Source organism: Alligator mississippiensis, chromosome 4 (genome assembly GCF_030867095.1).
Source record: "Alligator mississippiensis isolate rAllMis1 chromosome 4, rAllMis1, whole genome shotgun sequence".
Classification (NCBI taxonomy): Eukaryota; Metazoa; Chordata; order Crocodylia; family Alligatoridae; genus Alligator; species Alligator mississippiensis.
In genome coordinates this window covers 237,544,632-237,569,290 of record NC_081827.1, presented here as the reverse complement: position 1 = coordinate 237,569,290, position 24,659 = coordinate 237,544,632, and the positions used below count along the sequence as shown (strand labels likewise).

The following is a 24,659-nucleotide window of genomic DNA, read 5'->3' as shown; positions in this document are numbered from 1 at the left end:
GAAAGCAGAGGCAGGGGGCAGGAAGTGGGCAGGGAGCAGGTGGTAAGGAGGTCAAGCAACCTGACATTTTGGCCTGCCATACCTTGCCCCTTGCTGGCAGTCATCCCCACTACTTGTCTGCCCCCAGACTGCCTTTGTGTCCCCCCCAGTCTCTATCTCCCCACCTCCCCACAGAGCTTCTACCCCCTTGCCTGCCCCACTCACACGACTATCGCTTATCCTTGCACAGGTGCAGTAGCTCTGGCTGGGCCCTGCGGCTGTGGCCAGAGCTGCCACACTGCCACCTCTGCTACCAAGCTGGACTGGGACCCATGCTCAATGCCCTGGGATGGAGTGGGGCAAGGCTAAGCAGCGGGAGCAGGGAAGTGTCATGACCCAAAGGGTATGATTCTGTGTGCGCTTCGGCCCTGAAGAATTATTTCCTGCCACGAGGAGCTTTCTTTGTACGGTACAATTCTCAGTTGCATGGAGAAAACCCCGTTGCAAAGGAGTTCCTGCCACCCGTATGTAAATTTGTTCCCCACTATTGTCTGTTTCTAAATTATTCCCACGTGGCGGCTAGCAATCAGCTTGCTAGCCATATAAGAGGCTTGAGCGGTTTCCGCCCAAGTTGGAGATCTCCGGGGAGGACCTCATTTAGGAGGACTCTACATCCATCTCATGGAGAACTCTAAGCGTGCTGTGGAGCTTAACAAACCCAGCATGCCTTAGAGAAGGATACAGGGGCCTGATCAACCTCTAGCTTCTCCCCGTCGCTGACTAATCCCTCAATGTACCCTTCCCTGCGCGCTCGGTCCACGGAGCCTAGCAAACTTCGTGTGTGTGTGTATCCAGAGCTCTTTCCGGGTTATTTCAAGAGGCTCGAGTTTTCTACGGGTCTCGTTCGTGCGAGTTTTCTTCTCGTTTGTAACTGCAACTTAAGCGAAGTTTTTCCTGCCTGCACCGCGACCATCTACGGTGTAAGTAAAATAATCTTTAATCAACCTCTACGCATCTGTGCCTAATTCTAGTTCGTTGTGCCGAATTCCCCGACCCACGTGCCAGGGCTGCTGGCCACAGCCCGCCGCGCGCCCCCGAAAGTCTTGGACTGCTCCCGGCCCGCACAGGAAGGAGACAGGAGAAGAGGCTGCAGGGAGCTTGAGGCTGCATGTGGGAGGCCTGGCAGAGGAGGCAAAAGCAGCGGGGAGGTGGAGGTGCAGACAGCAGCTGTGGCTCCATCTCCAACCTGGGGTTGGAGCCAGAGGCAGAACAGTTTGCCTTCCCCCCTCATGTTAAATGGGGATAAACCCCCCGCCCTTTGTCTCAGATTTGAATAAATCTAGTATCATGGTAGTTTCAAAGAGTTTAGCAATGCAGTTTGTTGATGCTTAAATGCATTTAATTTAGTCAGATTAAGCCCAGTCATAGCTGTATAAATTTAAGTTTCAACAGTTACACATTTCTTTTCACACTTGTTATAGAGTTATCAAGAGATTGTGATTTTAACTGCATTTTCTTCCGACATGGTGCATTAACAATATATATTTCATAGTTATTCATAACCACCGACAGCTCATATCATAACCCTTTTAACACTCTGTTCTGACTTGTACCATAACAACATTTCCATTAAATTGGAGATAGGACACTTGTTAAATGCCAGATGCTTCACTATGAATGGCCATTTTCCTGTTGTTGCCTACGCATGCTATAAAATACTGAACCAATGTATATGTACACACCATGGATCCTATAACAAAATTATGATTACTACTCCTCCAGACCCAAATCTAACAGTTAATTAAAAGCATAATTTTAAGATTTTAATTTACACTGCATGCACATATAGGCTCAGTTCACAAAGCTACGCACTACACAAGTTTAAAATTAGAACAGAAGCTTTATTTTGCAATGATGTAGACTGCAACTTCTGCAACACAGCTGCAAGCCCCATACATTCTAGCACCAAAAGGTAAATGGAAAGCATTTCACACAAGGTTTGCTTGAAAAAAGTTCGAAGCCAGCAATGCAAATATGAAAAAAAGCACTAAGCTGACTTTAAAAAAGTTAATGTTACAATGATTCAGTTATGAAAAGCTTTACACTTCATCTTGATCTCAGAAGTCTTAATCTTAAGTAAATGAATTGTTTTCATACACAATTTCCAAAAAGCTCCATACTTCAGAGATCCCAACCGCAGCAAGTAAGCATGTGGGAAATGAGCTTATACATTTGTAACAGACAAGGAATTTAAGAGAGAAATAAAGAAGCATCTTCACAGCTTTAAAATTAAACCAAACATTGCATCAACAGATGTAATACTTAAGTTTATAAAGTATGCCCCTACAAATCAACAAACTACAAGACAAATCTATTCCTTTTCAACAACGTATAAAAACAGATAATCATCTATAGATGAGTAATCCCCTTTTTGCATCTCCTAAAGCTCAGTTTTTGGTATGTACAAGATCATAGGAAAGTGGCTGGAAGTGATCTCCTACAGCCATTTAGTCCAGCCCCCTGGTCCAGGCAGGATTACCCCTGACCAAATTATCCCAGCCAAGTGTCTTTCTAACTTGCTTTTGACAACTTCCAATTGATGGGGATTACACAATTTCTCTAGGTAGTCTGTTCCAATGCTTGTCCGTCCTCAGTCTGAAAGTACCTCCGAATCTTCAGCCCCAAAATCTCCTGTTGGGGCTTGAGGCCATTGTTCCTAATCCTGACCCCTGTGGCCACAGAGAAAAGCCCATCTCTATCTTCCCTACAAATCATCCTTCAGGTATATGAAAACTGATAGCATATCTTGCCTCAGTCTTCTTCTCCAGACTAAAAATAACCCTAGTCTTTCAGCCTTGCAGGCCTAATAATTTTTGCCTCCCAGGCCTAATAATTTTTGTTGCACCGTGCTGGGCTCTTTCCAAATCATCTACATTCTTCTTGAAGTGTGGGGCCAAAACTGGACACAATAGCCCTGGTAAGACTTTCCCTGGAGTAAGTAGAGCAGAAGAATCATTTCCCTTGATTTGTAAGGACACTCCTATTAATTTAACCCAGTATGCCATTGACTTTTTTGCAGCAAGAGCACACTGTTGGCTTATATTCATCTTCTTATCCATTGTAAGCCCCACGTTCTTCTCTGCAGTACTGCAGCTTAGCCAGTCATTCCCCAGTCTGTATTTGCGTATGCAATTACTCTGTCCCAAGTGCAGGGCTTTGTACTTGTCTTAGTTGAATCTCATCCGGCTGATTGCAGACTATTTCTCCAGGCTATTCAGATAATTCTAGGTCCTTGCCCTACTCTCTGGAGTATCTGCAACTCCACCAAACTTAATGCTGTCCTCAAATTTGCTAAGTGAGCACTTGTCCCATCATCCAAATCATTAATGAAGATATTAATGCTGGACCCAGGACAGACACCTAGGGAACCCCACTTGGTTCCTTACAACTAGACCCTAAGTCACTGAGAACTACTCTTCAAGAACGGTGATCAGGGATCCTGGTTTTCTCTGATAAAAAAAAAACAAGTTGCAAGTTCTCTGAAACCCCCCCAAAAATCCCTGATTAAAAGAAAAGGCCCCTCACTTCCCTACCCTCAAGCCCTGATGGTGCCCCTCACTACCCACCCCCAGCCCTGCTGTTGCCCCTCACTCCACCCCTACCCCCACAGGCCCTGGCCCTGCTGGTGTTGCCCTGGCGAGGCGTCCCGTGCGTGCAGCAGCAGCAGGGGCAGCGGCACGGGGCTGTACCCTTCACTGCTGCCACGCATGCAGGAGATGCCTCACAAGGGCAGCGTGGAGCTCACAACGGCAAGGAAATCCCCGCATGGCCCCACCATTCCCTGCAGTGCCAGTCCTTACAAAAGGACTCAATATTTTTGTCCTGAGTAACGTTGGTTTGTTTTAATCAGGAAAAGGGGAATCTTGTGGAACATAACCAATATTTCTAACCAAATGAAAGATAAATGATCAAAAGAAACTTCACTAATCAGAGACAGTTGAAAGAGCGGAGTTGAGAAAAAGTAGAAGCAAAAACAACTTTTCCAAGGATGATTAAACTGTAAAACAAAATATAAAGAGAGGACTGTGATCAAATCTAATTAAAAGATTAGATGCCTTCTTAGACGAGGCAAGGAAAACATAAGGATGAAATCATATACAAGATTGTCCTTTCATGTTCCAAAACTTCTTTGTATGATTAAAACCTCAAAGTTCAAGACATTCAAGAGTCTATATTCAATAACAATAGATGTCTCATGCTTGGTAATACAAGCGTCAGTTGTTCATACCAGAAATCGGTACAGGCAGTCCTCAGACTTATGACACAACTGGTTCCTGAAAATCGTGTCTTAAGTTGAAACTTGGAACCAATTTTCTCATAAGAAACAACGTTATAAATGGGGGATCGGTTCCTGAGCCAAGGCCCAATACCCTATTTTCACTAAAAATACCCCAGAATTTTGTACTCAGTCAATTATAGATGAGTAATATAGCTACATTAATGTATTTATATTGTAAGTAGCAATCATATTGATTTGGAAGAACTTCTTTGAGGTGACTTTTTGAAAGGCTCTTGCCTGGAGTCTTCTCAGGAGTCTTGGCTGCAGATTTTTCTGGAGTCTTATCTGCTTTCTTAAAGAAAGTGTCCAAGGAAGTCTGGACAGATGTTCTCCAGGGAGACGAGCGATGTAGCGACCATGTTCGCTGGCACAGCATGGTATCAGATCAAGCGTTGTAAAGTAGAAACTGATGTCAAAGTTGAAACAGGGTGTCTATTTATAAACGTAGTAAGTGCGAAACGTTGTAAGTTGAAACGTAGTAAGTCAAGGACACCCTGTATACCAAGACAATATCGCAATGAAAAGATATGGGTTAAGCCCAATGAAAGAAGTTCGGCTTTGATTCCTGGACAAAGTGAGAGAACGTGTGCCTTTTGATGTTTTCTAGCTATGAATTGGAATATATACCCCTTCATTGTTGGAAGTAACAGACAACACAAAGTCTTGTGTAAGAAAAGGATGTAAAGCAGGGGCGGGCAAAATACGGCCTGTGGGCCACATCTGGCTGTCAAGCACTTTCAACAGCCCATGGCACCCACCAACAAACTGTGCCCAGCCCAGCCAGCATTCAGCTTCCCCCTGGTGCGTAGCCTTGGCAGGTGGTGGTAGTAGCAGCATGAGGGAGCGCTCGGGGTGCAGGTGCCCGGCAGAGTGCGGCTCCAGCCAGCGCTACACAGCAGGGGCAGCCTCCACCAGGCAGTCTGTATTGCCAGTGCTCCCTGCCACTCACCTACTGCTCCTGTACTCACCAGACAGAGGAGGGAAACTGTGGGCTGGAACTGGCTGCCTTCCTTGCTGGGGCTGCGCAGCACTGGACAGAAGCCTCATTAGCTGGAGCTAGCGCCTGGTGAGCAAGGTGCCAGGACCAGTATGCAGGGCTTCACTCCTATGCCTGGTGAACGTGGGGGCTGCGTGCGAGTGCCAGGGAGCACCGGTAATATAGATGGCTCGGCAGAGGCTGCATTCCTCACTGCAACATGCAGCGCTAGCCAGAATCGCACTTCATCGTGTGCCTGTGTGCAGAGTGCCCTGCCAGCTGCTGCTACGCCACGGGAGGGTGTGTGTGTGTGTGTGTGGGGGGGGGGGGTGGCCCCCCACACCACTTTACATATACACAACCCCCATCATACCCTATGCCCCCCCACAGCTACATCCCATTACAACCCCCCCACACGCCACCATACACATTGACACCCCACAATATACAAGACTAAGAAATTATTTTTGAGTTATTATGCAATCACCTCTATACACACTATGCAAGCCAAAATCATGACAAAAATAATTTCTGTAATATAATTAAAATATGTCATAGTAGGCATTTGCCTTTTAGTGTACGATCTGGTTTTTTTCAGACTCTAAGATGGCAACCCCCACTCCCAAAAGGAGTATTTCAGGGAGGCAAGGGGAGGGACCTCCAGTGACAAAGGTCAGGGGTTAGGGGTGGGACTTCCAGTCCCAAGATGGCAATAAGGGGTGGGGCAACTGTCAAGGTGAAGGCATACCCATGCGGCCCTCGACAGCTGACCAAAATGCATTAAACGGCCCTCCACCCGAAATAATTGCCCACCCCAGTATAGAGGAAGAGTTGGCAACCAATGGTCTGCAAAGCCACTGGATCCATCCCATGGAGCTAGGAGGTCTTTGGCATTGTTTAGCTTTGCCCATGTCATGATATGGCCACGTGGTAGAGAGCTTCCCCCATACTGCAACCAGGCAACAAGAAGTGGTAGCAGCCAGATCTAGCGTCAGTCCACTTGAGACTCCAACCAGGACATTCTGGCCTACCACCGCAAAAACCTTGCCAGCTGCTGACAGAGGAAGAATTCCCAGAGTAATTTTAGGTCATAAAAATAAACATTTAATTACAGAGATGTTTTTAATGGGGCAAAGGGGCAATGCTTTATTTCACATTTTTGCTCTGCATATATTTTTTTGTTAAGTTACAAAATCAGACAAGCATTATACAGATACTTTAGAAAAAAAAAATATCTGCAACCCGATTATCAACAGAAGACAGAACAACATATTGCATATCAAGTCTTAAGCTCACCTGCTTCTCCCACCAGAAGTTCTGGCACTAAACAGCAGTTGCTTCTGACACTGTCACGCAGCAGCTATCTGCCAGAGCATAAAGTTAGCTCTGGGAGAGTGCTGGCTGCTAAATGGACCATGACACTTGTTGAAAGCTCAAAAATAGCCACATTTGTCTTTGACTGTCTACTGGGAAGACACACAAATCTCAGTACACCTGGCAGAAATGGAGCATCTTTCTTTACTGGCAGAGTGGAGTGTTCTGCCAATATGAAAGGGCTTTGGATGTGAATGCATTAAAAGTTTTCCACGCAGAACTTCACATCTTAGGTGCTGTGAAAAGCCCAGATGGATTTCCATGGACAGAACTACACACAATGCAAATGTGATTAGTATCAGATTTAAAGATTAATACCAGCTAATCCCCATATTTTCAAATTTCTGTCCACAAGCTGACAGCACTGTAAGCAATGCTCCCCAAGTACACTGCTGTGGTATTAACAGCATTAAAACAGACTAAGCTCACCCATATAGAATATTAACATCTTTAACTATTCACACTTTTTTTTGCATTGGAAAGCATAAGAATGAGACCAGAATCACAAAGACAACCATTCACATATGGTTGTAGTTTTCAACAGAAACAGTAAACACCTTTAAATAGCATTTTTAAGGCATCACTACACAAGGGGGAGGAAAAAAGAAATCTGTTTTAAAATATGGCCTTGTCCACATGAGGATTTTACCATGTTTAAAACAAGACTTTTTTTTTTTTTTTAAATTATTGTTGTTGAATTCTCCCTCCTTCATAAACTCAATGGAAAAGGCAGAAAAAAGGGGAGCCCAAAGAACTGAAACCTGAATTTTTTCATTCAGTTTCACAGAAAAATTTTCAGATGATGGAAAATACAAAAATTTGATATGCAGTTCAAAATTGATGATAAAAATTCAACTAGGTCCAAATGGAACACCACATTTATTGTGGACAAATAAAGAGTGAGAAAAAATAATCTATATAATTACCGGAGGCATGACACGGATGGGCACGCGCCGCACCCCGAGGGTCCCCTCGGGCTCCGCGGCCCCCCCTCTGGCACCTCAGAGACGGCCACCCAGACGGAGCCCCTGGTTCCGGGCTCCACGCAGACGGAGCCCCTGGCTCTCGGCTGCGGGGGCTGCCTGTCCCTTTTTCAGGCTCTGGGGCCTGGGAGCATGGCGACCTCCCCTTGTGGGGTCTGCTCCCTTTTGGGGTCTCTGGCATGCCAGCTGGAGGAGCTCCAGGCCACAGTCCACAGACTGCGTGCCATCAGGGACTGCGAGCAGGAGATAGACTCCTACTGCCAGGCCCTTCTCCCCCGGGAGGCAGAGGGTAGATCACAGTCTCCCTCCACGCCAGAGGAGGACTCTGGGACCTCCTGCTGTGTCCAGCCAGGGGCATGGACCAAGGTGGTCAAGGGCCCTAAGGCCCGCCGCACCAAGGCCCTTCCCCCGCCAGAACTGAGCAACAGGGACGCACCTCTTGCTGCCCCAGCAGAGCCTGCTGAGTTGCCGGCCCCCACGGGCAACATGGGCCTAACTGCAGCTCCCGCCCCTGCTCTCCCCAAGACAAAACGTAAGGTGTTTGTTGTGGGAGACTCCCTCCTGAGGGGGACGGAGGGGCCAATCTGCCACCCTGACCCCTTAGCCCGGCAAGTCTGCTGCTTCCCAGGGGCCCGCATCCGGGACATTGCGGAGAGGATCCCCAAGCTCCTCAAACCCACAGACCGCTATCCCATGCTCCTTATTCATGTGGGCACCAATGACATGGCTCAGAGCACTCCCAGCCAGGTCATGAGGCGCTACAGGGATTTGGGAGCGGGGCTTAAGGGTCTGGGGGCACAGGTGGTGTTCTCGTCGATCCTCCCAGTCTCAGGCTATGGGCTGAGAAGGGACAGGAGGATCTATGTGGTCAACCAAAGACTGCGGCGCTGGTGTTGTCAGGAAGGCTTTGGCTTTCATGACCACAGCCCGCTCTTTGGCGAGAGAGGCAGCGAGCTGCTGGGCAGAGATGATCTCCACCTCTCTCCCCTAGGGAGGAGGCTCTTCTCAGCCAGACTGGCTGACCTGCTCCACCGGGCTTTAAACTAAGCCCGTTGGGGGACGGGGGCACGACCGCCACTGCTGGCCCACTGAGCAAATCTTGCAAAGCCAGCGGATCATGGCACTCAAGGGAGCCCGCCCCAGCCCCAGCCCTGATAAAATCTGTGGGCAAGGAAGGAGCCCCCCAGGGGGCGCTTGCCTGCCTGTACACAAATGCCATGAGCTTGGGGAATAAGCAGGAGGAGCTCATCCTCCTGCTCAGTGCAAACAATTACGATGTCATAGGGATCACGGAGACCTGGTGGGACTCCACCCATGACTGGACCACGGGGATAGATGGCTATACCCTGTACAGGAGGGATTGTATAGAGAAAAGGGGCGGGGGTGTAGCTCTCTATGTTAAGGAAAGCTACGCGTCCCTGCAAGCCGATATTGGCGACCAGGGTGGACGGCTGGAGACCCTCTGGGTTAAAATCCGTGGGGAACACGGCACAGGGGACACAATGGTGGGAGTCTATTACAGACCTCCCACCCAAAGTCCTGAGCTTGACCAGGAGTTTGCCCGGGAACTGGCTGAGGCAACTTGCTCCAGGACCATGGTTGTCATGGGTGACTTCAATTACCCAGACATCTCGTGGGAGGATCGCTCAGCAAAATCTGAGCGGTCGCAGAACTTCCTCTCGTGCGTGGATGAACTCTACCTGACTCAAGAAGTCTATGGGCCAACGAGAGGCAAAGCGCTGCTCGACCTGGTGCTGGCTACTGGGGAGGACCTAGTCGGCGACCTAGTGATCGATGGGAAGCTGGGTGACAGCGACCATGAGCTGATCACCTTCACCATCCGCCGAAAAGCTGGCAAGTCGGTCAGCAACACGCAAGTCCTTGACTTCAGGAAAGCCGACTTTGACAAGCTCAGAAGGCTTGTCAGTGAGGCCCTAAGGGACTGTGACCACAGGGAGAGGGGAGTTCAAGAAGAGTGGTTGCTCCTCAAGGGAGCGATCCTCAATGCACAAACTAAGTCTATTCCATCTCGGAGGAAAGGCAGCAAGAGGGCACAGCAGCCCCCCTGGCTGTCCAGGGACCTAGCAGACCTCCTGAGGCTAAAAAGAAAGGCCTACAAAGGATGGAGGATGGGAGTCACCTCCAAGGAGGATTATTCTGCACTGGTCCGGTCCTGTAGGGAGCAGACCAGGAAAGCCAAGGCTGCAACTGAACTCCAGCTAGCTTTGAGCATCAAGGACAATAAAAAGTCCTTTTTCAGATATGTGGGGAGCCGGAGGAAAAGCAGGGGCAACGTTGGACCCCTGCTGAACCAGATGGGGCAACTGACAACTGACGCCCAGGAAAAAGCCAACCTATTAAATAGGTACTTTGCGTCGGTCTTTCATCAGCCCCATGGGACGCCCGTGCCTGCTACAGGGCCGGGAAGTCCGGGTGAGGGTGATCCCCTGCCCTCCATTAATGCTGACTTTGTGAAGGAACATCTTGAGAAGCTGGATACCTTCAAGTCAGCCGGCCCTGACAATCTTCACCCCAGGGTACTCAAGGAGCTGGCGAGCATCATAGCCCAGCCTCTAGCGCGGATCTTTGAAAACTCTTGGCGCTCTGGTGTAGTGCCCGAAGACTGGAAGAAGGCCAACGTGGTGCCTATCTTCAAGAAAGGGAGGAAAGTGGATCCGGCTAACTATAGGCCCATCAGCCTGACTTCTATCCCGGGGAAGATCTTAGAAAGGTTTATTAAGGAGGCCATCCTTAATGGACTGGCCGACGCCAACATCTTAAGGGATAGCCAGCACAGGTTTGTTGCGGGTAGGTCTTGCTTGACCAATCTCATTTCCTTCTACGACCAGGTGACCTATCACCTGGACAAGGGAGATGAGATTGATGTCATATATCTTGACTTCAAAAAAGCCTTCGATCTGGTGTCCCATAATCGTCTCTTGGAGAAACTGGCCAATTGTCGCCTTGGGTCCCCCACGATCCACTGGCTGGAAAATTGGCTCTGGGGTCGGACCCAGAGGGTAGTAATTGATGGAAGTCACTCATCGTGGTGTCCTGTGACCAGTGGGGTCCCCCAGGGCTCTGTCCTTGGACCCATACTGTTCAACATCTTCATTAACGATGTGGACACTGGAGTCAGAAGCGGACTGGCCAAGTTCGCCGATGACACCAAACTTTGGGGCAAAGCATCCACACCAGAAGACAGGCAGGTGATCCAGGCTGACCTGGACAGGCTCAGCAAGTGGGCGGATGAGAATCTGATGGTGTTCAACGCCGATAAATGCAAGGTTCTCCACCTTGGGAAGAAAAACCCGCAGCATCCTTATAGGCTCGGCAGTGCTATGTTGGCTAGCACTATGGAAGAAAGAGACTTGGGGGTCATCATTGACCACAAGATGAACATGAGCCTGCAATGCGATGCTGCGGCTAGTAAAGCGACCAAAACGCTGGCTTGCATCCATAGATGCTTCTCAAGCAAATCCCGGGCCGTCATTCTCCCCCTGTACTTGGCCTTAGTGAGGCCGCAGCTGGAGTACTGCGTCCAGTTTTGGGCTCCACAATTCAAAAAGGATGTGGAGAAGCTTGAGAGAGTCCAGAGAAGAGCCACGCGCATGATCAGGGGTCAGGGAAGCAGACCCTACGATGACAGGCTGAGAGCCCTGGGGCTCTTTAGCCTGGAAAAGCGCAGGCTCAGGGGTGATCTGATGGCCACCTACAAGTTTATCAGGGGTGACCACCAGTATCTAGGGGAACGTTTGTTCACCAGAGCGCCCCAAGGGATGACGAGGATGAATGGTCACAAACTACTACAAGATCGTTTCAGGCTGGACATAAGGAAGAATTTCTTTACTGTCCGAGCCCCCAAGGTCTGGAACAGCCTGCCACCGGAGGTTGTTCAAGCGCCTTCATTGAACACCTTCAAGATGAAACTGGATGCTTATCTTGCTGGGATCCTATGACCCCAGCTGACGTCCTGCCCTTTGGGCGGGGGGCTGGACTCGATGATCTTCTGAGGTCCCTTCCAGCCCTAATGTCTATGAAATAATTTTGTACCTTAGCATTAGGGACTCAGGACTATAGATACTACTTTTATTTCTAGAGCATTCTGGGCCACTAGTTGCTCTTAAAAAAACTCTAGGTTGGATTTAAGGTGAAGCTGAAATATCCTCGATTTTACCAAGGGCAGGGCTATCAAACCTGCTTGGCACCTTGGGCCAGATCTGGAACCACCTTCAGAGAAGAGCTAAGTGCAGGTGAAGCTGTGTTGGCTCAAGATGCTGTGGGAGTTAATGCAGCAGTTGTTCTCCCTGCCATAACGGAAACATGTCCCTGATGGGGCTGTGCACCCCCGAATTCGGCAGCCTCCATTCACCGCTCCCCCTGCAATTCCCCATCTTCCCAAGCACCCCGTGGGCCAGATGACACCGGTCTGGGGGCTCAACGCTTGACATGCCTGACCCTAGAGTCCTTTACTTTTAGACTCCTGGCAACCTTATTCTTCATGCACCTTTGCACTTAGTCTTATTTCCAGCAAGTCACATGAGTGGCTTACTATGTGAGCAGGTGGGTCCTAAAATTGCTCTGGAACAACTAGACATGACTGAAGAGAGGACTTGACACTTATTGTGGTGCTATTAACTACAAGCTTCAGAGGAAAAGGTAAACTATTTTTCTGCCAGATCTTCCAGAGTGGTACAGTGATAGAAACACCAGCATAATGCGACTGGGCCAGCCTAATGTCACTCTTTCCTCTCAGCCCCTACAGATTTGGTAGCTCCCTACACGTTAGTGCTCTGCAGCTTCATGCTGATAATTCTAGCAGCAACCTGCATTTTCCCTCCAATGCAAAGTCACCAATTATATATATCTACTGCATGGATACCATCTTAATACATAAATAGCAACAATTACATATATAATACCTTCTGTACCAGTACTTCCAAGTGGCTTTTGAAAAAAAAAAAAAAAAAAAAAAAAAAAAATGAGCTGATCCACAAAAGCAGGGTTTTTTGTTTGTTTTCTAAGAAAGAGACAAATCTTCCACGATGAAAGAAAAAAAAAAAAAATAAAAAAAAAAAAAAAATGAATGACCTTTGCACAAGAGGTGTGGCAGAGCAAGGTAGACTTCATATTGAGTTCCCTAAACTTTTAAAAAGAAACATTGTGTATTTATAGATAAAGCAAGTGTGTTGCCTACATACATGTGACCTTATATTTGTGAACCAGACCCAAGATCATAAAAATGGAAGAGGGTTTTGTTGGGTTTTTTTGTTTTTTACTGGAAAGAAAAAAGGACTACATTATATCTTTTTGGCATAATCCAGGAACTATTAACTGAGAGAAATCAACTGCCCCAATTGCTTGTGTAGAGACTTACATTTTCCTTCCACCTTCTGTGTTTCTCCCAGTTTGATCTATCAGAGACAATTTCTAAGCATCATTTTCTTCATGTTCTTGGTATAATCATGTCTCACAACACAACAGATAAATACAGCTGAAATCAACACTCATTGTCTGTGTTTCATGTCACCTGAAAAGGTGAAAGCCTATTTAAGCGTGCACATTGCAAACTGATCTCCAGAAGGAAATTCAAGTTCTGGAGAAGAAAAATAGCTGTCATTCAGCTTTTCTGACAGCACAGTACACAACCTCGCCAAGGGATTTCTCTCTCATCAGCGAAGAGGTGTTTCCCCCAGCCCCACCTCCGTATTTGAAGTTGAAATGCTCAGAGTTTGGTATTTGAAATTGTACCGTAATTATTTTTGTTTCCTATGCAAGATGCAACAAAATGAAAAAAAAAAAAACCCAGATGTTAATTACTCAGCCTGCACAGAATAATTTTGGTCCGCCTTTGCTCAGTGACTGACACTCAGAAGATGATTCCATTTTGCTTAGCAATGTAGATGCTTGAGTAGCCTTAAATGTGTTTTCATCATAAACCCATTAGGTCCAAAGAACACAGAATGTCTTACACTGTCTGCCCATTTAAACCATTTTTATGAAGAAAACTAAGCAAGGCCACCTATAGCAACATGTGTAATTTTAATAAAGAATGAAGCTTACTTAAAAAAAAAATAAAATAAAATAAATCTCAAAGTTCTTCATTCTCTGTCCCTTTGAATCTTTCAGAGAGAAATCAAAACTAAAACTGTCCCAAACCACTACTTTAGGCAGGAGGATGGCACCTACCACATTTTACATTTCTTTTTACATAACAGCATTTGGAGAAAAAAAAGTTTTGAAATTCTCAGTGTTTTCTTGTTGGACACAACTGTCAAAACGACGACAGTCTCGGGTTCTTTTTGTTGAAAGACACAACTTAAGGAAGAGGTAAACATTCAGTTTAGTACACTACTAAAATAAATGTAGCTCACCTTTAGCTCTGCTTGTGTGAATCCTGCCACGAACCCAAATCACTTCATCAGCTTTCTCTGTTGTCAAGTCCTTTATTTTAACCAAAACTCGTTCTGTAACACAGAAATGGAAGTTATTTTGTTATGTTCAGCTTAGTGAAAATTATCCCTCTTTGCACTCCAAATACCACATTTTTTAGAGACAACTGCTTATATGTATATGACCAAACCTAAACATTAAATTATTTACAGCATAATGTGTCGTAAGTGCTTAAAACATCGATGATCCTATTGACATCAAGTATGGATAGTGTTTGATCAACTTTGATAGTTTTAAAATAGTTCAGGCAAGCGTATAATTTGACTTAGAACAGTCACCTGGGATATGATCAAATTGTGTTTAGAAAGTTCTGGTTTTAATGTAGGTTAGGGACAGCATTTTAGACAGCAGTTTGTAAATTCAAATGAATTAGTATATACAGCCATTGTAGAAGTAAACCCTTGTAAGACTGAAATTATTTTGTGGGTGTACTGTAAAACACAAACAAGAAACGCTGGAGCAATGGATCCATAAGCACATTTCTGTATAATGGGCAAGCCTAAACTTGAACAACTTAGGGCAGTAACGAAGTATAACCAGAAACTCCAAATCTCAGGTTTTCATTCCCTGGATCTGTAAGAAATTGGCTTTTACGTATTTGGAAGGTATAGACCTTGTTCTTCCACAACACCCTGGGCTAGATTTTCAAGATATTTAGATAACTAAGAGTATAGACAGCTACTGAGTTAGATATGCCTAGGCCCATCATGGTATAAAGAAATGTACGCTTAGAGAAGCTTTAAAATGGAAAGGATAGCTGCTGCTCCCTTTGGGATAGCCCAGTAGCTTTTGTGCTTTAACTTTTACCTGTGCATGGTTACCCATACAGGTTAACTAAATCATCCCAATTTTGGCCCTGGATTAAATGGTTAACATCTGCTACATTTGTATTGCAGCAAGGTCATACATAGGTAACAGCTATAGCAAAACAGCTTGGCACAATCTGAGTTGCAGCTACCTCTCCCCTTTTGAAGCTGCTCCAAGTATACATTTGTCCATCCTCCCCAATTCCTCCCGACCAATGGAATCGATGGAATTCCATATCCAGTGAGATTTTTAAAAATGCCTATGATGCATTAGCACAGGCACCCTAATATCTTTAAAAATATGCTGGGTCTACCTTTTGCTATTTGGGTACCAGGTCACAAGACAGAGGCTGAGAATTAAAAATTCCCAAGAAGGCAAGAAGTGAAACTGGAAAACAATAAGTCAGGCTGAAAATTCAGGCTGTGGCTAGATTAGGAGTTAGAGGTGCACTGGTCAAAGGTTAGTGGACCTAGCCTAACAGTCTAGTGGACTTTCTGAGAGAGAACCAAGTTAGTGAACACTTTCACAGTCTAACAATACACCTTTAAATCCCAGCCTAGACAAGACTAAGATCAAGAGTATTTCTCCAAACAATAGTGCAAGCGTCTCTTCAATTGTCTTTTTTTTCTTTTTAAACTGCAATTTTTAACTGCATTCGGATTTGAAGTGGCCACAAATAAGCTCTAATGGGAGAAGTGAACAGGTCAGGCAAGCTAGCAGGAACATCAAGTGCTGAAAAGAGGCAAACAGATTTTCCTTCTAGTAAAACACCTCTCGGAAATGAAGAGGGTGGAGATGCAATTCACATCTTTGGAAGCACTGTTATTTGGTGGGTGTTTATTACAAGCTTGAGTTAATGGGACAACTGGGTAAGACTGGTCAGACTGTGAATTTTCTAGAGGGAAATGGGACAAGGACTCTTAAAAAGAAGAAAGCCTTTTCTTTCAAAAGCACCAAAATTACACTTTTGTACCTAGTATCTTATAGTGTGTATGGTTGTAATTACAGATTTACAAGTAACTGATTCTTATAAACCATGGACCTTTTCCTACAAATAATGCTGAGCATAAAGCTCAGTACATTTGTAATACCACTGATTGCAGTACTGACTGCTGATTGTGGTTAACTGTACTGATTTTAGTCAGGCTATTTAAGGTACCAAGCAGTAGCTTTGGTGTTAAAGATCTGTAGGATCAGGTTGCATGTTTGGCACTATTTGTGTCAGAGAGTTTGAAAGGACATCTGTGGAAGCAATGATTACTGCTTTTAAGACAATACTACATCATGCAGCAATGAACAATTAATAGGCTGATCTCACCTGAGTAGACTCCTCATTTCTTCAGTAGTGCCCTTTCAATTGCACTTTTTCTTCAATTTTTGACTACAACTGTTTTGTATGATCTTAAACATTCACTTCTATTTTTACAATTTCTGAAGTACAACTGCAGCATAAGCAATATATTTTAGAACTCAGTTCTATAGCATCATTCAATTATTCATAGTAAAAAAACTGTTCATTTAGGGGGATAGCCTTCAGAAAGAATCAATAATACAAGCAATCTAGCCTCCTGCCTTGATTATAAGCTTATCCATTTCCAAATACCAAGTTTAATTTCCCTAATTAGACACGCCACCATCTCTACCCTGGGCTTCTCTTCCCATTAAAAAACTCTCCCATAGTTTGCCCACTCCAGGTTACCATCTGCTATTCTGGACTCTTTCCCTCTGTCTCTGAAGACTTTTCACAGCTTGCCCCACAATTGTATTATTCTGCACTGGGATGGGATTCAATTTCTGGGAATTAAGTTTTTGCATCTGAAAACTCATTTTAATTTTTCTGTAGGGTGATGTGACATTAAAACATCAGTGTTACATGGAACTATAATCTTATTCTCACTTAAAATTTTATTAGGAGCATAATGATCTCTGTTTAGCACCTCGCCTCTGTAGCCCAATAAACAGAAACTAACTAAAGCAACAGAATGAAAGTGCAGAGAGTGAAGTGACAGAAAATCTATCCAAATGCTTATCAACAGAGGGAAGTGGTGGGGGAAAAAAGAGTGGGAGTGAAGTATTGCGACCAAACCGGCAACTTCAGGACCGCAAATTTCAGCGCCACAGATGCAAAACTTTGCAATCTCTAGTTCCTAGCAATTCAAAATACTGGTATCAGACAAAGTTAGAATTACCTGAATTTAAAACTGCATTATTTAAAAGCTATAACATTTTCCAAGCACTAATACAAAGACTGAATGAGGTGTCACCCCTTTGATAAGCCCCCAGTGTATTGCTCACCATCTGCATTGTATTAACATTTTTAAAAATGTACTGGACATATAATGATCTGGCTTTCAGCAAGACCAACTGGGACACATTTTAATAAAAAAAAATGGATAGCATATGAATTATTTAAACCTATTTTATCTTACATAAAAAGAATAAAGCAACCTCCAAAGACAGACATAATAAAGAAAAAATTCTTGTGTCTACTTCTGGATAAAAAGTTAATGTTTTGCTGCTTCTCCCTTTAACCCTTCTTTCTTCTTCTTGCTAACAAGCTGGTAGCTTCTGCCATAGGTTGTTCTTCCTTGAATGACTGTCACCAATCCTTCACAATCTCCCTTTCATCACTTCTCCATCCATTTAACATCCTGAAGCTAAAAAAAAATAAAATAAAAAAAAAAAATCTTCCCTTCATGCCACACCAAACATTTCATTCTTTTCATAGGTCCTTCAATGGATTTCGAATTCTCTCCAGATTAAGGTGAGAACAAGAATGCTTGATCTTAAATATACTACACAACTTTGCTCCTGCCTATATTTCAACCCTTGTTTCCAATTACTCATCCTCTCGCAACTCAGGTTGTGCTCAACTCTGCTTACCTTGTACATTTTTAAATCTGAGTTAAAATAGCAGACAAGGTAAACTGGGTTTTAACAAGGATTAATGGCTTAAAAATCAATCCCAGGTTCCCCTATAGTTTGAACATGAGCTGCCAACCACGGATAAAGATGACATTACCTTGTCTTGACTGCTAATCTAAAAAGTTAATTATGCATTTTAGGGTGGAAACAGATGTCGCTTTTCATCATCTTTGTGTCACCATTGAAATTTTTATGGCAGCAAAGCAAAAAGATGTCCATAGCCTTCGTTATACCGCAAATACCAAATTGGTGGCTGAGACAAAGGTAGTAAATTTGTGCTGCCTTATTACAGTGGATGTTTATTTGCTTTATGGCAGAAGAGAGAGCGCACCCCAGAGCTGCCACTCTCCAGCTGCCCCCAGAGTGCCTGCTCAGCTTTTCTCACTTTCAAAGACATGCTCCCAGCAGTCTCCAGGGTACATCTTTGGAAGCAGGGAAACACGTCACCCGTTATCCTTCAGATCAATGGTCAGGACAAAGGGCAGTGTGTGTTTCGCTCAATGAAGTGGATCAGCTGTGCCTGGATACAAGTAGACATACCCTTTGCCTTTTTTCCATGTGCATCCTAGGGCCAGGACAGCCATGTCTTTTCAGCACTTGAAACACCCTCACCCTTTAATTCTTCCTATTCCCAAGCTCAACCTTTGCTTTTTGTTATGGTATCACTATTTATCTAGTTTAGACTATAGATTCTAGTATAGACTACAGACAGGGTCTATGCTTCTGATATCCTTGTGAAATAACAAATCACTATGGTGCTGGATAAATAAATAAAGCAGAATGTGAAAGATGACTTACAAAGGTTAAATAAAAAGCCCTTATATTCAAAAGCAGTAAAAAAATTAAACTAGCAGTTAGAGTGAAGGGAGATAAAGGACTGCAGTAATGGGGCTGAAGGGAGAAAAAAAAATGAAAAAACAATTTTTATTTATTTATTTATTTTTTTTATAAGCAATTACAGCCTGATGCAGACAGAAACAATGTTAAAAGACATGACGTAACAGAAGGAGAGAACACCAGATAGGAAGGGCAGCCAACATTTGCAGAAGAAATTCTCAACTTACAGAATTCTAAGCAGGGTGAGACAAAAGGGACACGTGGGTATGAGATAAGTGTAGGAGGGTGGAAAACCTATAAAATGTTTTTTGTTAACTAGAAGAAAATTCTTTACTTGGACTGTAGATGAATTAGCAATCTGTGAGTTCAACAGAATGATAATAACTATTTACTGGAGTGAAAGAAGAAATTGGACACATCAGTCTGGACTCAAAGTCCAAATATTATTGATTTTTAGGTGCTCCACTAAGACAACTCATAACGTAAATCCCTAAAAACCGAGGCAACCAAAACCATGAGTCAATTTTGAAAATGTAAGACCTAATTACTTGGAAACAACACAGGAAAAGGCATTTCAAGAGACAATTTAGGAAGCAGCTGAGGCACAAATAAGAATTTTAGTAAAGTTAAAATGAATGGGTATATTCTGGTAGTGGTGTAAGTAGGGCAGGGTGAATGGGGCAGCCACCTCACCCTGCTGACTTGGGTTGGGGGAAAAGGGGAAAAAAAGTTGCTGGTGCCAGCAGCTGCATGAGTGCAGCTGCAGCAGTAACCTGAAACTGCAGCTGCCCCTGTGCCCTGGGTGCCCGTCTGCCTTCCTATGCTGCTATACACTGATAGGTAAGTTTAGAAACCAGAATGTGGGAAAGAAGAGTGATCTGACATTCCACAGAGTAAAGTAAAAGCCCATGTTAAAAATGATCAAAGTCTAAAAAAAGATTTTGTAGCCAGATGAACAAATTTCAGATTTTAAAACAGTCTGTAATGGGAACTTAACATTGGGTCAGAAACAAAAGATAACACCTCCCCTTGAGAGGAGATATCATAGGAAGTAGCCAGGGCCCACACAGTACTTCATGTAGAAAGGGAAAGATAAGGCTCATTTGAAACAATTTAAAGAAAGGGATGGAAGTTATAAAACTGGTAAGAGGGGCACACAAGCTCTCCAGCATTGAGGAATTCTAGAACACTAAGCCTCCTTGTTGGGGTAGTGATATTCCTACGGGGAAAGAGCAGAGCAAGAGACAGAAAAATAAATAAATCAGGTAATCCTTGGAGAGCGGAGAGCAAAGCCAGATGGTCACGTGCTGGCTGAAGAGACATACCATCTTTTTCTTGTTATTACTTCTGGTCTTCTCTCAGTTCTTTCTCCTTGTGATTCTTCAGGACCTCTAGCCTGGACTATGCAACTGGCAATAGCAGCTGTGGATCTAAGGTCTTTCCCGAGACTTAATTTTTTCTTTGGTACACTTTTTATACATTGATTCCTTTTAGCCAGTCACTGCCTACTGCTACTTTTTAACTGTCAAGTCTTCCTCTCCCTCACATTTCTCTGAGCAAGGATGAGCTATGCAACCCCATACAGGGTGAAGCAACAACTTTTTATTATGACATGACTGTAAAAGAAACACCTCTCTCTGACCACCTGATGAAGAACATTTCACATTTGAAAGCTTGTCTAAGTTTATCCCAAGCTTGCAGCTGGTCCATTAAAAAGATATCACTCACAAAAATTCTTGCTTTTCACAGATCTCTCCCCCTCATTCCAGCACTAAGGAAACCTACACGAGACAGATTTTTCCTACATTTTCTTTGTTTCTGCCAAAGTTCCTAGTTCTGGAGGCTATGAGAAAAGACCAATCAACTGGTTAGAGCAGCAGTGCTCAACATTTTTCCCAGGGGACCAGATGGGCAGTGTTCAGTCGGTCAGGAGCCAATCCAGCACCTGAGGCAGAAGCAGCGGGCACTGTCCAGTTGTGCGGAGGAGAGTGGGAGGCAATCCAGTACCCCCCCCCCCGAAGGGGGTTTGATTTGGCTCCGCAGGAGGAGGAAGGGTATGTGGCTCCACCCTGCAGAGGGGAAAGGGAGCATGGTTTGGCCCCAATCTGGCCCTGAAGAGGGCAAAGGGGTTGCAGGCCAACCCCATGGGGGAAGGGGTTGCAGCTGGGCCACACGGGGCTTGGGAATTTGGTAGGTGGGAGGGTGTCTGTATTAATGGCCACCGCTCCCGCACCAAATTTCCTGACCCATGGGGAGTCCTGCAGACCAGATGCAATGGCTCTGTGGGCCACCCCTGGGTTAGAGTGCTGGAGTGGTATGGAGATCTTGGCCAAATGTCTTGGCTTAGCATCTCTTGGTTCACCAACTGTAAGATATAAATGATATATCCCTCCATCACCATGTTGAGGATAAGTTCCATTAACATTTACTGGGGCTCATGCATAAGTGAAGAAGACCATGTAAGAACCCAAATACAGTATCTAAACAGACAGCTGTTGCAGTTCTCATGACAGAACTTGTTCCAAAGCAATAGAACAAATTTGATTTCAAGTCCTAGGATTTCTAGAACTGACTAAGCTCCGATTAAGTCATTTTTACAACAGCAACCCTGTAAATCCAGAGGAAAGTTTAAGTTTAAGGTATAGAGCATTAAAATAGAAACTGACCCATACATGACAGAGAAGTGAAGGCTGCTGCAGTGGCAGAGGTATATTTCTACTTTTATTAGTGTGAGCAGCTGATGATGCAGGCAGATGATGCAAAATCTAAGGACCTTGCCCCATTAAACAATTATTACTTTAACAAAAGATGCAGCATCTGTATTTATTGCTCAGCGTTCCAACGTGCCTTTGAAAAACTGCTGAAAATTCTTTCCAAATCTCTCAACACATTGAAGTAACAGCACAGGGGGCAGTGACTGGAAAGGTTTCTTTTTTTAATTACGATTCTAACTTTGCTGATTCACTAGATAAAAGGGCATGGATAGGGAGACAGATGGTGACTAAGAAGCGGTACAGCAAAGAAAAGGTTTAGTTCAAAGTGAGAACCCTGAATAATCAACAAAACATTATTTTTTAAATAAAAAGCAACATTTTATTTGTGTGACTGACCTGGTTTCTCCTGGGACTGTATCATTGAGGACACACCATACCTTTCCTTAGCATGATCCTAAAAGGGAGATGAAAAACCAAACAAAAAATGAGCCATGTCAAAGAACTGCACACAGAAACGGGGAGGGAGGGATTGTTACATGATCAGCCGCCTTAGGGTGACTGAAATCGATAGCGATAATGTCCAAGTTAAGCCCGTGTTTCAAACTTCTGTGAGAGGAAAAAGCTTTCAGTGGACAGGAATCAACATAACCTGCATGGAAAGCTCCTTTGGCACAGCAGTCTTCCACCTTACCAGGACAGGAGACCCCCTCCAAAACTGCTGGCTTTTGCTCATTTTTTTACTATGAAAAGATATCACGGCAGCTCTTTCCCATGGCCACGACCGCAGACAGCCCACAGCAGGCCGCCCTGCGCCCAGCTCATAATCTCTGAACTTAGCAAGCGAGTCGCACTGACACGACATAGCAGCTTGTGGTACCCCTGGAAGGATCCCGTGGCAGCACCCAGGGAAGAAGCACGGTGTCAGCAGTGCTCCTCCAGCTTGCCCCGCACCAGAGCTATGTGTCACACCTGGGCAGTGACATCACGCCCCACGCCAGCACGTGTCACACCTGGGCAGTGACACTACCACAGGCATGATGTCATGCACCAAATCCTTGTGAGCACCGCAGGAGCCTGCTCTAGATCTGAGGGGAAACCACCCTCCCCCACAAAGGGTAAGCTATGACGACAGACCCCTTCCTATGACGTCACCCAGGTGAGGTCAGCGCGACGTGACGCGGGGCCTGACGTACGACGGAGGCGGGGAGCCCGTTCCCATGGGGTCCCCGCAGCCCTGCCCTCCCTCCCGCGTCACCCCGCACACCCACATCAGCCGGCGGCGGCTCCATGCTGTCCCGGCCACGCTCCTGGCCCTTGCCGGCGGCGCTGGGCATGTCCGGCTCTTGAGGCGTCTTCTACCCCCTTTGCAGCTCCTGGAGGACTCAACAACCCCCTCCTCACCCCGCACCACGGTCCGCGTGGCCACGCTACTTCCGGGTACGAACGCTCGCGAGAGCAGCTCCAAGTACCGCGAGAGCCACCCCCCCCGCCAGTCCCACAGTCGCGCTGGTTGTCGCGGCGGCGGGGTTCTCGCGAGAAGTGAGGGACTCACGTGACATCCGCGGACCGTTAACACCCGGCTGCTGCCCTCGAGGCCCCCGGGCTGCTCGCGGGGCCCGGCCCTGGGCTCCCCCGGCGGGGCTGGGCAGCTGCTGCAGAGGCCTTAACATCAAGGTTTTGACCAGGGATCCTAGTTTTCTCTGATTTAAATTTTCGTTTAAGTAAAAGTAACTCTAAATTCACATTTTTCCACGATTAAAATGACACTTCAATTATATATATATATATATATATATATATTAGTAGTATTTCATTTAAATCACAGAAAAATGTGGATTTGGGGTTGCTTTTATTTTAACCAAAAATGGTTTTTTTGGGGTTTTTTTCTAAATCGGAGAAAACGAGGATCCCTGGTTTTGACCCAGTTGTTGGGCCCATGGCTGCCATGCTTTGCCCTTGGCTTCCTGGGAGCCTAGGCAGTAGCTGACGCTCGGGGCCCCTTCCAGTCGCAGTTGGATTGTGGCGCTTAGCCCCTGCCTCGCCGGACCCCTCAGTCCTTGCTTTTGTCCTTGTCCTCGCCGCTGCCAGCTGGACGCCGCTGGAGGAGTTCTGCCCGCTCCATCCATCAGCGAGTCAGGACGGGGCCACCACGAGTCAGCGTGCGGCATGTGGGGTTCGACACGTGGTGTCGGCGTGTGGCACGGGGACTTGTTCTCTCCAGAAAGACCAAGCAGAGAACAGTGGGAAGGAGACAGTCTGGCCCCAGAGTTTGCATGTTATCTTCCTACGTGAAAGAAGAGAGTAAGTTCAGAAAGCCAGAGGCCGCAGGGACAGCCGTGGTGTGTTTCCATAGAAACAGCCCAAAACATTTTTGAACACACCTGGCACGGGTTAAAAGAGGTGCAGTTTCACTGCAGCTCAGACTCTCTGTGGTATCTGCTCACATACAAATGTTTGGCTTGTGGTAAGTGGAAGTCAAACTGCGGTAACTTGCCTCTTTCGTTGCTGTAGGTTACTTGCCAAGGCGATGGAGCCATCCACACAGGCTGTTACAGCAGAGCATCTAATGGGCAGCAAAGACCCACCGTTGTAGGCACCACAGCAAACTCATATACCCTTAATCTCAGCTGGTGTGGAAACCCTATTCAGATGCCTCATCATCAGAAAGAGCAAGAAGCTAAGTAGCTTCTACTGCCGTGATGAAATGCAAACAAAAATTGCCTTCCTGTCAGATCAGGTGTCTTGTGCTCTTCCACCATTAATGACACTGCTGCAAAATTTAAGACCTCACTTAAAAAATAAATAAGGCTGTGGTCTTTAATTTGTTCTGAGACCCTTCCACATACGCATCGAGTCCAAACTGGAGCAGTGATACTTGACTAAGGCTGCAAACAAACAGCTGAAGCAGTAGCTCTAGGTGAACTGTCTTGTTAATCTAAGTGGAATGTAATAGAAAACTAATGAAAATAAGCAGCCCTTCTAGCTATTTAGTTGCTGATCAATTTAGTGGAAGCATGTATCTGGTATAGCTTTTCTACAGTCCAAGCCACATCTCACACCTCTGGGTCTGAGATGCTCCTACCTCTTATCAGATGCGAAATCTTTTCTCCCCCTTATACTAACACTTATAACTCAAAAGTCTGTAGCAGAATGTAAATAAGAGAATATGCTCAATAGCATACAAAAATTATTGATTAAATTATTTTCTTTCATGTTTTACAACTACCCCTTTTTTAATTTATTTGACTCTGGCATGGGATTTCTGAGCTTTC

The 24,659-nt window shown here is 45.4% G+C and overlaps 1 protein-coding gene and 1 long non-coding RNA gene across 2 annotated transcripts in view; one reads left to right on the top strand and one right to left on the bottom strand.

Moving 5' to 3' along the window:
• Positions 1-22,825, bottom strand: part of DARS1 (aspartyl-tRNA synthetase 1) — an 80,919-nt gene extending 58,094 nt beyond the window's left edge. Inside the window, exons 1-3 of the mRNA XM_006275889.4 lie at positions 22,656-22,825; positions 21,784-21,841; positions 14,026-14,118 (exon numbers count right to left, since the gene is read on the bottom strand). Of these exons, the coding sequence (XP_006275951.1) occupies positions 14,026-14,118; positions 21,784-21,841; positions 22,656-22,721 (217 nt within the window). The 5' untranslated portion in view covers positions 22,722-22,825. The remainder of the gene's footprint in view (positions 1-14,025; positions 14,119-21,783; positions 21,842-22,655) is intronic.
• A 76-nt stretch (positions 22,826-22,901) lies between these two features.
• Positions 22,902-24,634, top strand: LOC132250412 (uncharacterized). The gene is made up of 2 exons (XR_009462131.1): positions 22,902-23,688; positions 23,899-24,634. It is a non-coding gene; the product is annotated as an uncharacterized LOC132250412 (long non-coding RNA).
• The last annotated feature ends 25 nt before the right edge of the window (positions 24,635-24,659 follow it).